At 46.6% G+C, this 13,427-nt stretch overlaps 1 protein-coding gene across 1 annotated transcript in view; it reads left to right on the top strand.

Annotated features, from left to right (window-relative positions):
- Nucleotides 1–313: 313 nt before the first annotated feature.
- The window catches only part of acox3 (acyl-CoA oxidase 3, pristanoyl), a 46,321-nt gene continuing 33,207 nt past the window's right edge, over nucleotides 314–13,427 (top strand). Inside the window, exons 1-6 of the mRNA XM_034078501.2 lie at nucleotides 314–422; nucleotides 1,698–1,845; nucleotides 4,804–4,901; nucleotides 4,982–5,117; nucleotides 9,119–9,193; nucleotides 12,635–12,724. Coding sequence (XP_033934392.1) covers nucleotides 1,726–1,845; nucleotides 4,804–4,901; nucleotides 4,982–5,117; nucleotides 9,119–9,193; nucleotides 12,635–12,724 — 519 coding nt within the window. The 5' untranslated portion in view covers nucleotides 314–422; nucleotides 1,698–1,725. The remainder of the gene's footprint in view (nucleotides 423–1,697; nucleotides 1,846–4,803; nucleotides 4,902–4,981; nucleotides 5,118–9,118; nucleotides 9,194–12,634; nucleotides 12,725–13,427) is intronic.

The raw sequence follows: 13,427 nt of genomic DNA, 5'->3' as shown, positions 1-13,427 counted from the left end.
TAGTTTGGCAAAATTGACCAAATAATACGAATAAACCTTCTCATGAAAAATTGATCGATAAAGAGAAACCATGAAAAACTGAAGTAATTGGACCGGAAACGCGATTCAGGCTAAAGCGTTTTAGCAGCTCGGTCTTTCACGCTGAAATACAGACACAGTTTTAACGGCTTAAATGTACAGAACAGTCCTTTTTGCACATTTGTTTTATGCAATAACAAACACACGTTTGTACTCTTATTCTGAAAGTTCACATTCAATAACTGTGTGAACATGGTGCTTTTATTTTGAAGGGTACATTCAGGAAATGGTGTTGTTTTGCTAGCATGGCTGCATAAAGGTTACACAGCTACTGTCACACTAGTTGTATAACAGCGGAAGAAACAAGTGGGCGACATTAACATTAACAGCTGACAGAACTGCAGGTAAGACATAGCTACACAAAAGATTATGTAAACTATTTAGTAATTCTTCAGTTGTACCGCTGTGACTACATTGGAACAACACATTGTGTAAGGTAATAGTGGAGACACACTACCGAGTCAGGGCTGTCGGATGACTTAACAGTAACAACCTATACTTTAATATGTTAGCTATTCTGGAACAGTGGGAAATGGCAGGGTTTAACAGTCACCTTTATACACCTGATATTACTATCGTCCAGTGAAACAGCTTCCAGAGACTTTGAACCGAGCAGCTCAACTATAAAGGTTGCTTTGATTTCCTGCGAAGATAACGCTGAATCTATATGGTGGTTTACAGAGGTGGGAGGAGTACCAGAGTGTAGGAATACTCTGTTAAATTTCAATTATTGAATGTTATCCATGTAAAAGTATTCTCATCAAAATATAGTGAAAGACAGTAAAAGTAGTCGTTGTTTGATTGGTCAATTTCAGAATAATATATATGATGTGTTTTATAATGATTGATCATGAAAGTGTTCTCAAAGCTGGTGAAGGTGCAGCTAGTCTGAAGTACTTTGTAGACTGCAGGGTAGCTGGTGGATTCACTCCAGGTGGTTATATTTACCATCATTCATCCACATCTGTGAAGTAACTAAAGGGATTAAATACATGTAGAGGAGTAGAAGTACACCATTTACCTCTGAACTGTAGAGCAGTAGAAGTACACCATGTACCTCTGAACTGTAGAGGAGTAGAAGTACACCATGTACCTATTACCTTTACAAAGTAGCAACAATATTGAAATAATAAAGTAAAGTACCTCAAAATTGTACTTGGGTAAATGTACTTAGTTACCTGACACCACTGGATATGTTTGTTGTTTAAGTTTAACTGGAACCCACTACATGTGTACTATGATTCCAGTGGTGGAAGAAGTACTCGGATGTATTTCTTAAGAAAAAGTAGCAATACTACATGTTATATGTACTTTGTCCTAATTAAAAAGTCCTGCATTCAAAATCTTACTTTAGTAAAAGAGTATTGGCATAACAATTAAACCCTTAAAATACCAAAAATACCGCATTGGCCCTTTTCAGAATTGTATACTGAGTTACTAATATGATTATTATGTGTTCTCATCACAGCTGGTAAAGTAGAGCTCATTTGAGTGCCGGGTGAGCTGAAGGAACGAAGCTCTTGAAGCTAAATGTCGACAAAGACACACAGTAGTGGTGGAATATTGCCGCATTGCCAAAAACATGAGAAACCAATTACTTGTTTTTCCCCTTTTTAAAGTGGATACTGTCAGCCTGAATACCACGCGATGGCCCATGAAGTGGCTGAGCTCCCCAGTGGCCCGCTGGATGTGTACAGGAAGGCATCCTCCTTCAACTGGAAGGACATGCTCGTCTTCTTGGAAGGAGAGGAGATGGTGGCGTTCAAGGTACTGTGTAGCCGTCAGCTTCTACATCTCTCTGTATCAGTCCCTATCATCATCGTAGAGATGCTCTGTGCCAGCGGTCTTCACGTGTGAGGCGCGCCTCCCCTGGGGGGCGCCGGAGAGCTTCAGGGGAGGAGCCAGAGAGCTTCAGGGGAGGAGCCAGAGAGCTTCAGGGGAGGAGCCAGAGAGCTTCAGGGGAGGAGCCAGAGAGAAAAGAAGAACGAGAAACAGACGAGTAAAGTGTCACTTGCACCTGTGAGAGTGCTCACTCCCTTCACCTCCGCCTACCTGTGAGAGTGCTCACTCCCTTCACCTCCACCTGCCTGTGAGAGTGCTCACTCCCTTCACCTCCACCTGCCTGTGAGAGTGCTCACTCCCTTCACCTCCACCCACCTGTGAGAGTGCTCACTCCCTTCACCTCCACCTGCCTGTGAGAGTGCTCACTCCCTTCACCTCCACCTACCTGTGAGAGTGCTCACTCCCTTCACCTCCACCTACCTGTGAGAGTGCTCACTCCCTTCACCTCCACCTGCCTGTGAGAGTGCTCACTCCCTTCACCTCCACCTGCCTGTGAGAGTGCTCACTCCCTTCACCTCCACCCACCTGTGAGAGTGCTCACTCCCTGCATGCAAGGAAGAGCGGCTGTCCACATATTAACTTCCAGGGCAGTGGACTGAACATGTCATTGTGATGGGGGTGTGGTATATGTTCATGCCTGCATGTCAGAGTTCCCGTTAGAAAAGAGGTGTGCCGGTCCCCCTGTCCGTTAGGATTGAAATCTTCCGGACAAATTGGAAATGTCCCGGTCAAAGCTCTACTTTGTTATTTATTGAGCTTTAAAACAAATTGATAACAGCTCTATATTAAGGATGAAATAATCAAGGCATTCAGATGTATCTTATTGAAAAGTAACTTTTAATAAAAGTTCAAACAAGTTCTGCCAATATCCTGCGTAAAGGAAAATAAATAAATATAGCCTATATTACGCAAGCCATAATGTAATGAACAAAGAACCCATGTTCTTCAGCTTTAGGCGTACATATAGTCGGATGGTCGTGAGCATTTTAATAAAGGCTCGCAGCTGCCGACTTGTTATCAATGGCCTTTAAACAAATTGTAACGTGCATGTTCCACAGCACACAAACTGAACACGATCGCTACGTGTCCTTGCGATCTTGTTATAACAACAAGTGCACGTTACTGATGCAATATGGGTGAGACCATTCGGGCTTATTCTAGAGGGGTGCAAGGAATCGTCCAAGTAGTGGGGAATTTTATACAATATGTTTAAAACATAAAGATAGAAAGGTTTAAAAAAGATATTGTTCAATGTTTTAAGGAGGTGACGCTACTCAGCCAATCAAATGGGTGCAGTCAGTGAGTCAGCGATGGGTTCAAACACGGAGACGAGACAAGAGGAGAGGAACAGTCGGAGTCATTTCAAATGGCGGAAGGTAGACAGCGAAAACAGAGCATTTAATGACATTTTCTCTTACTGGAACTCTTTGAAATGCCATTGAATACCCCTGCATTATAACGGCAACAATAATAATAATTAAAGCTGCAAGCAGCGTTGAGCGGGTCTTCGACGTTCCGCAGGCTGTTGTCCGCACGTCGACGTGTGTGTCTAGGTGTCTCGAGGACTCGGCCGATCGGACGAAATATTTAGGAGTTACGGCAGTATTACGGCAGTAACACAAACGTTGTGTTTGATGGCGGGTGATCTGTCGCCATGGCAACGGCATATGATGACATCCCAGACATCGAGCTGTTGAGGGCCGGACCATTAATGATAGTCTGAAGTCTGGTGCTGTTTGGACAATTTTCCATTGACTTACAAGAACATCGTATTTTTGGGCGTTTCCATGGAAACGGCATTCGTTTAGATTTCAGATTTGACTTGGAGCTGTTGAGGCATGGACCATCAGCCATCATATGAAGTCTGGTGCCGTTTGGAACCTTTTCCATTGAATTAGGACAACACCGTGTGTCATGGCGAGGGACGCGTTGCCATGGAAACGGCAAATGGTGAGATTTCACGTAGAGCTGTTGAGGGCCGGACCATTAATGACAGTCTGAAGTCTGGTTGTGTTTGGATGATTTTCCATTGACTTACAACAACATCGTATATTTTTTGGCGGGGGATGCGTTGCCATGGAAACGGCATACGTTGAGATTTCAGATTTCACGTAGAGCTGTTGAGGGCCGGACCATTGATGATAGTCTGAAGTCTGGTGGTGTTTGGACGATTTTCCATTGAATTACGACGACATGATGTTTGACGGCGAGGGATGCGTTTCCATGGAAACGGCATACATTGAGATTTCCAATGTCACGTAGAGCTGTTGAGGGCCGGACCATTGATGATAGTCACGCTCACGCGGTCTATCAGCCGACATTATTTACGAACATTTTCGGTGCTTTAGTAGGTCGTTTTCCATGTTTTTGGGTGTTTTTGGCAGGTTTATCGGTCGCTGCGCGACCGATTTTTTTCCAATTTCAATAGGGTCTTCGCCGACCTAGGTCTCAGACCCTAATAATAGCAATAATAATTGGGAGGGGGGAGGCTCACCTTCCCACACTTTGAAAAGCCCTGCTCGAAGCAACGTGGATTCATTTTCACCTGTTCAAAACAGCATTGCAACCAACACCTGCCATGTCCCCATACATCTCTCGACCTCTGCTATTAAAAAATGAAGTGTTTCAAAGTGTCATCTTTATTATAATGGTCAATAGGGTGCCCTTTTATTTTTGCAAATGTACTTCACCAGCACCCAAACGGCGATGATACTTTGATGCAAGCCAAATAAATATAAAAAATGTCTTTTTTTCTTTTACTAGATTTTCTTTTGTTCTGGTTCTCTTGACCTTAAATTAACTTAGCAACTAGTTATAAAATGTTTTGGACTTGATGTCGTCTAAATGCTCCTCTGTGCATTACACCCTTTTTTTCTGTTGCAGCACAATTTGTGGAAGACACTTGAGGACGACCCCCTGTTTGCACGCCTTCCTGGGGAAGACGTCTCCTTGGAGAAAATGAGAGAGCTGACCTTCCTGAGGTATCAACATATTTCCATGACTAACACCCTCCATCATATCCTAATCTATACAAACTAAAGCGTCAGATACACATTCACAGGGTGAAGCAGCTCTTTCGATACAACTTCGTGACAGAAGAAGAGGCGATGTCTAACCCCTGGAAGACTGTGGTTCTCAATGATTGTCTGGGCATGTATGACTGGGCCATGGGGGCCAAGTACTTTCTCAACCAAGGGGTGAGTGTGCATCAGCAGTGTGGGAGAGAAACTGCCTCTGGAGGGAACACAGAGATGTTAGCCTTTGCAGACCATTTACATGCACAACACCTGTAGAACACACGACTGTAAAGAGAAAGCATAATAGGGCCTCTTTAAATCTATAGCCGCTTTCACACCAAGTACTTTGCCATACTTAGTTCCCAGCACTTAGTTCCCAGCACTTCCGGGTAAATCGCCAGAACACCGACACCTCCTCATCTCCACCGCTCCCATGTTTTCTTTTGTGTTGCCATAAGTTAGTCTCTCTGCGTTTGTGCGCTGGGCTAATGCTAATGCTACTAATGCTAATGCCAACAAATAATAATAATACATTTGATTTATATAGCACACTTTAAAGACAAACGTCATCTCAAGGTGCTTCACAAAGCTATAAGGACAAATTAGTAAAAATATATCTAAAGGAGCATATTGGATAAAATATGGCAATATAAAAAGGTTAAGAGCATAAAAGGTTTAAAAATGAAGTAAAGGACAGTCAGTGCGGTGTGGAACAGGTGGGTCTTGAGGCCTTTCCTAAGAACTGAGAGTGATGCAGAGGTCCGTCTGTTCTCTGGAAGCTGATTCCACAGACGTGGACCCAGGCAGGAGAAAGCACGGTTTCCCATGGTGACCAGTTTTGTCCGCGGAACAGCAAGGAGATTGGAGCTGTCTGACCTGAGTGAGCATGAGGTATGGGAATGTTTTCTGGTTAGCAGTTCCTGTAGGTAGGTGGGGCCAGTGTGGTTGATGGCGTTGAAGACCATTATGAGGACCTTGTAGTTAATCCGGTGTGTTACAGGGAGCCAGTGGAGCCAGTGGAGTGAGTGAAGGATGGGGGTGTACATATTGTAGTCTCCGAGTGGTTTTTGCTGGAATGCCTGCAAGCAGAGAATTGCACTAGTCAATGCAGGAGGTGATGAAGGCATGGACCAGTTTGGTGAGGGAGTGTCACATTTTGGAGATGTTCCTCAGGTGGTGGTATGAGGCTTGGCAGACCATCTTAGGCTGCGGCCCCACGAGGACGAATTCGGTCGTTTGCGTTACTGTTTAGTGTCATATAGACCGTTCGGCCACACGAGGACGACCGAATATGGCACTAAACGACTGAGGAAACGACAACGGGTCCCAAGGTGGATAGAAATGCATACGCCACTCTCTGGGGGGTCAAACAGCTCCGTGTGTGCGCCCTATACGGACATTTTCAGATCACTGATAGTGATTGCGCAATAGCCCCGCCTCTCCCCACCTCTTCTGCTCACCTCCGCTTACCCCGCGCCAGTGCTGAAGTGTTTCGCCACCAACAACAACAACAATGGCGGATCGCAGAGTTGCTATCGTGCTCCGGACGCTATTGACCATGCTACAGTTGTTTGTGCAACATCTACAGCAATAATGATGAGGCAATAGCCCCGCCTCTCCCCACCTATGCTGGCTGCTCACCCCCACGTCAAAGTAAACTGCACCCTGAATTCAGATTATTTATCTTTCTCTCGCGAGTGAAGTCTAATCTGACAGGACGGAGACACGCAGCTCTGCTCACCTACAGCTCCTCCCGCTGCAGCAAAACACACACTTCAAGTCAGATCATCACCCTTAGCTATTTTAATTACCTCTCAAACTCCCTAAACTAGTTATAAATATGTTTATTTTTTACTGTCGGCCGGGTCACTCATTACTGGATCAGCTGCTGCATGAGACAGACACTGGCGCCGTCCGAAGAGAGGGAGGAAAAAGAGAGGCTCCGTGTATTTTATCATTATATTATATAGAGTCGTTATTCATTTGTTTTAAAGCTCAATAAATAACAAAGAAGACCTTTGACCGGCACTTTTATAATTTTGTCCGGAAGATTTCAACTTTAATACACGCTGACTGGCGAAAAACTCTGCCCGGTTCCCTCGGCCCCCACCGCGGAGAATAAACAGAAGGGCAACCATGACAACCATGCTTCTTCGCTCCTTTTGTGGAGGAAGTTACAGCGCCACGTAGAGGCTCCTGCATATGTACTGCAGCTTCTCCAGCGGTTGGAGCTAAACGGAGCGGTCTCGTGTGGGCAGACACTATCCAGATAATTAATGCATGTGGACGGAAGCCGTTTGCGATTGCGTTTGCGTTAATCCTATGCGTTTAGCCGTTTTCGTCCTCGTGGGGCCGCAGCCTTAATGTGTGCTTGGAATGAAAGGGATGAGTCCAGTTTCACACCTAGGCTCGCTACAAGTGGGGAGAGGAGAATGGAGTGGCCATTGATGCTGATATGAGGGATATCAGTTGTTTGTGTTTGATGTAGTGTTGCACGGTGTATCAATACTTGAAAGGTACCGCAATACCCTGCCGTTAAAAACGTTACGATTCCTCCGTTTCATTAGTATCGATACTTTAAGAATGACGGGGAAAAGTACTCCGGTGAGAAAGCTCCGTTTTAATAAGAGCCGTGTGTGTTCAGAGCTCTGCTTCCACTCCCTGCACTGCAGCCGTGCCTGCAGTCCCTCCCCTCTCAAGCACGCTCTAAGTCCCTCCCCTCTCTCAAGCACGCTCTAAGTCCCTCCCCTCTCTCATGCACGCGCTAGCTGCCAGAGCACGTGAGAAAACGAGAAGCATGGCTGCAAGTGGGAGTGCAACTGCCGCTGCGCCTCGGCTTGTTGAAAAAAAAAGCGACATTTTGATGTATTTTAGCGATATCTCTGACAGTGAGGGCAAGCCTACGGACACCACGAGGCCTGTCTGTACCTTTTATTAATTTAATTTAATACGAATTCTTGTCATTTATTTTAGTATTTATTGTTCTCATTGTTTAAAAGTTTGTGTTATGGTTCTGGTGTGAAATAAAGCACAATAATTACATTTAAGACTGTTTCCCTTTTTTCTTTTCGAAAAAGAATTGGAATCGCAATTCTTGACTTGGTATCGGTATCGAAACCAAAATGTTGGTATCGTGACAACACTAGTTTGATGTGGTGTTCCAATCCGAATGGCCTCTGATTTGCTGCTATTCAGTTGGAGGGAGTTGTTGCTCATCCAGTGGTGTATGTGTTCCAGGCATCTTGAGACATTTGAAAGTGCCAGATGTTTATCCGGGGCAGTTTGGAAATAAATCTGTGTGTCATCAGCATATGTGTGGAAGCTGATGTTATGGCTCCTCAGTATTTGTACCAGGGGCAACATGTAAATTAAAAAGAGCAGTGGCCCAAGGACTGACCCTTGGGGTACACCAGAGGTGACACTGTGTCGGAGGTGCTTTTTCCAAAATGGACATATTCCTGTCTTCCTGTGAGGTACGAGTGGAAAAAGTCCAGAGCCTTGCCAGCGATTCCCACCTCCTGGAGTCGCCGACACATGATGCGATGGTCAACAGTGTCAAATGCTGCACTTAAGTCCAGCAAGATGAGTAGGCTTGGGGAACCAGAGTCAGCCGCCATCAGCAGGTCATTTAGAACACTGACCAGAGCTGTTTCAGTGCTATGAGCTGGTCTGAAACCAGACTGGAAGGTTTCATAGAGCTCATGAGTATGGAGATGTTTGTGAAGCTGAAGGGCAACAACTTTTTTCAGAACTTTTGCTAGAAAAGGCAGGTTTAAGATGGGGCGGTAGTTTTTGAGTACCTCAGGGTCCAGCTTGTACAATGGCGGCTTCACAAAACTTTTCAGAGTTTTACGGGCCGTGGTTTGCAATTCGCCCAGCCAATTGAAATTGGTACTTTTTTCTCCCCAGGATAGTACCACCTCTCTAGCAGGGACTGAAAATGGGGGTAAAAGTTCTCGGAACTAAGTTCTCTTTTTGGTGTGAATGCAAAATTCCAGGCACTATCGGAACTAAATGGGAAAAGTACTCCGGTGTGAACGCGCCTTATATATATAGTTACATTATTTTGTATCCGTCACACACTTTATTGGCATGTTGTAACTGCTAGCATTGTTGTAGCCTTTTCTTTCCATCTTAAATTATTGTGTAAGTAATGGAAGCTAAAACCATTTTTGTTTCAGATGTTTGGAATGAATGTTGCTGGCTCAGGATCACAGAGACACAGCACATTTGTTGAAAACACAAAAGACATGACGGTAAGAGTTCAACAACATTAACCTTTCTGTTGGTTGCTTGTTAGCAGACCCTTCACGCGATGGCAGAGCGAACAGGTACAGGCAGGGCCCATAGTGATAGCCCTATAGTTTAAATCTACTACCCACACATAAACATATGGACTTAGATTACTATTTAAAAAAATGGTAAATGTATTTAGGAACCTATCAATGTGATTTTAAGTGGGGGTGGACCTCAAATCTTCTAGGGGGGTAAGATATTTTTTTTGGAGTTAAATGCATCAATCTGGTGCACTTTGAGGGGCAAATAAAGAGACTAGATCTATGGGAACACCAACATCAGAGGTGCCCAGTACGTCGACCGCGGGGGCAATGCTGGTAGATAGCGAGTCATTCATAAAAAAAAAATCCAACTCCGTTAAAATAGACAGGTTTTGATCCCTCCTCCCTTGGCCTCCCTGCCACTTAATTCAGGAGTTTACTTGATTGACATAAAAAGCGACCTATCGCTTTCCAGTCTGTTAACCCAGAATGCAAAGCGATACAAAATCAGTCAAGTGCCGGGAAAACTCTAATTAAGTTCAAGAGACGCATTCAAAGGTTATTTGTAAAGCAAGCGTCGCTCTGCCAAAGAAAGGTAACGTGGAGAGGCATTATCGGAGTGTTCACAAGGCGTATGACAGCGACTTCCGTCCGAGTTGAGAAAGAGAAAGGTCATGTATTATTGCTACACAAACATTATCTCGCAGTCTTAGTGTCGCCAACTCGTTTCTAACATGCAAAAAGACAAACAAATGCGTCTATGGTCGGTGCATTTTCGACCTTTCCAATCCAGACGAGATCTCTCTCTCCCGTCTGTGTGCGAGGGGGCGGGGCAGTTTACACACACACTCGGCTGCTACATGCAGCAACACACGGCGGGGATGGCGGAGAGAAGCGCTCCAAGGTGTGGTTACATGTTACCCGTCTCGAGGTGGACGATGCTCGTTGCCAAGAGTGTTTAGCATGTGAGGGCGGTAACACGAGCAGTTTGTCTAAACATTTATCAAAAGTGCTCCACATCCAGACAGAGGAAAGCACCGGGTTCCACTGTCTCTCTAGCAGCTCTGTAGCCCCATCCAGAGGAACGTCTCCACATCAGGTGTTCTGTATGCTAGCAGCTCTGTAGCTCCATCCAGAGGAACGTTTCCACATCAGGTGTTCTGTATGCTAGCAGCTCTGTAGCCCCATCCAGAGGAACGTCTCCCCGTCAGGTGTTCTGTATGCTAGCAGCTCTGTAGCCCCATCCAGAGGAACGTTTCCACATCAGGTGTTCTGTGTGCTAGCAGCTCTGTAGCTCCATCCAGAGGAACGTCTCCACATCAGGTGTTCTGTATGCTAGCAGCTCTGTAGCTCCATCCAGAGGAACGTCTCCCCGTCAGGTGTTCTGTATGCTAGCAGCTCTGTAGCCCCATCCAGAGGAACGTTTCCACATCAGGTGTTCTGTATGCTAGCAGCTCTGTAGCTCCATCCAGAGGAACGTCTCCACATCAGGTGTTCTGTATGCTAGCAGCTCTGTAGCTCCATCCAGAGGAACGTCTCCACATCAGGTGTTCTGTATGCTAGCAGCTCTGTAGCTCCATCCAGAGGAACGTTTCCACATCAGGTGTTCTGTATGCTAGCAGCTCTGTAGCCCCATCCAGAGGAACGTCTCCCCGTCAGGTGTTCTGTATGCTAGCAGCTCTGTAGCTCCATCCAGAGGAACGTTTCCACATCAGGTGTTCTGTATGCTAGCAGCTCTGTAGCTCCATCCAGAGGAACGTCTCCACATCAGGTGTTCTGTATGCTAGCAGCTCTGTAGCTCCATCCAGAGGAACGTCTCCCCGTCAGGTGTTCTGTATGCTAGCAGCTCTGTAGCTCCATCCAGAGGAACGTCTCCACATCAGGTGTTCTGTATGCTAGCAGCTCTGTAGCCCCATCCAGAGGAACGTTTCCACGTCAGGTGTTCTGTATGCTAGCAGCTCTGTAGCCCCATCCAGAGGAACGTCTCCACGTCAGGTGTTCTGTATGCTAGCAGCTCTGTAGCCCCATCCAGAGGAACGTCTCCACGTCAGGTGTTCTGTATGCTAGCAGCTCTGTAGCCCCATCCAGAGGAACGTCTCCACGTCAGGTGTTCTGTATGCTAGCAGCTCTGTAGCCCCATCCAGAGGAACGTCTCCACGTCAGGTGTTCTGTATGCTAGCAGCAACACACAGAGTTAACTCCATGATACAAACACGGGTTAATGATTAGAGGAAATTATTTTGTTAAAGTTTCAGCTATTCTGTTCACAGTTCTGTCATCACATTATTTAATACGATTTGTTAAAACATTGTTGTTTCTTCTGATGTGAAATATTATTTATTTGTTTAAATAAAAAGCAATGTTAATGTTGTAAACAATTTGTTAAGCCAGTCCCCCTGTGAGGCAGACCACATCATGTAGACAGCCAGTCCCCCTGTGTGAGGTAGACCACATCATGTAGACAGCCAGTCCCCCTGTGTGAGGCAGACCACATCATGTAGACAGCCAGTCCCCCTGTGTGAGGCAGACCACATCATGGAGACAGCCAGTCCCCCTGTGTGAGGCAGACCACATCATGTAGACAGCCAGTCCCCCTGTGTGAGGCAGACCACATCATGGAGACAGCCAGTCCCCCTGTGTGAGGCAGACCACATCATGGAGACAGCCAGTCCCCCTGTGTGAGGCAGACCACATCATGTAGACAGCCAGTCCCCCTGTGTGAGGCAGACCACATCATGGAGACAGCCAGTCCCCCTGTGTGAGGCAGACCACATCATGTAGACAGCCAGTCCCCCTGTGTGAGGTAGACCACATCATGTAGACAGCCAGTCCCCCTGTGTGAGGCAGACCACATCATGTAGACAGCCAGTCCCCCTGTGTGAGGCAGACCACATCATGGAGACAGCCAGTCCCCCTGTGTGAGGCAGACCACATCATGGAGACAGCCAGTCCCCCTGTGAGGCAGACCACATCATGGAGACAGCCAGTCCCCCTGTGAGGCAGACCACATCATGGAGACAGCCAGTCCCCCTGTGAGGCAGACCACATCATGTAGACAGCCAGTCACCCTCTGAGGCAGACCACATCATGGAGACAGCCAGTCCCCCGGTGAGGCAGACCACATCATGGAGACAGCCAGTCCCCCTGTGAGGCAGACCACATCATGTAGACAGCCAGTCCCCCTGTGTGAGGCAGACCACTTAACAGGCCTGGCCATCGGGAAACCCCCCGGTCCTCCCGATGGCCAGTCCGGGACTGGGTCCAGGAGGCGCAGAGCGAGGGATCATGGTCCACTAGTTAATCGCCGCCCGAGTGGAGTCTGTGTGGAAACCCTGGTGTTGCAGCTATTCATCTTCATCTTCATCTTCATCATCACCATCACCATGAACGCAGGATTTGTAACGTCTTCCATCTGTTTAGACATTTGGATGCTTTGCGCTGACGGAGCTGAGCCATGGCAGCAACACCAGAGCCCTGAGGACCACGGCGACCTACGACCCCTCCACTCAGGTCAGTGAACGCACCACACTCAGGTGTGTCTCCATGGCGATATGACGGAATGAAAGCCACAATGCTTAAACAGAAGTAAGTTGTTTCATAAAGGGTGCTTTCCCTTCTTCCTTTTTCATCTTATGTTGCAACGGTTTGACATGAATCAGCATCGTCACTCTCACTGCTCAACAATGAAACCTCTCGACCTCGCAACCGTGTCCTCGGTAGATGCTGCCGGCTGGTAACACGTGTACTAAGTGTGTATCTATCATCACACTGACAGAAAGACAGACGAGACACATCTGGCTCAGAAAGCATCGCCTCCATGGGAAGGGGACCGATGGAAGCACATGTGATTTATATAGCACTTTTACAAAAGGTACTCCAACAGAGAGTCACTGGGGACACTGGGACCCCGGACTGGTCACATGGCTTTCGACCTCACATAGGGAACTAGCATTTACCTTACGTTGACTATCTTTGCTTAATGAAGTAGATGCATGCAAAGCCCCTGCAGCAGACCCACTGAGCTCTGAGCACGGGGTCTTTAGCACCTGCAGCAAAACAATGAAATAAGGCTGTTGTTGTTTACTTGGCACGGTGGACAATGTGACTTGGAGTTTGAGGTGACACTGAAATAAAGTCTCCATATGTTCTACTTAATATGCGTCACATCCTTTATGTCCTGGCCACCTCACCTGGGGGTGGGGCTGGTCCTGAC

The sequence above is a fragment of the Pseudochaenichthys georgianus genome, unplaced genomic scaffold (assembly GCF_902827115.2).
Source record: "Pseudochaenichthys georgianus unplaced genomic scaffold, fPseGeo1.2 scaffold_438_arrow_ctg1, whole genome shotgun sequence".
NCBI classification, from domain to species: Eukaryota; Metazoa; Chordata; class Actinopteri; order Perciformes; family Channichthyidae; genus Pseudochaenichthys; species Pseudochaenichthys georgianus.
This window is presented reverse-complemented; position numbering and strand designations above follow the sequence as displayed.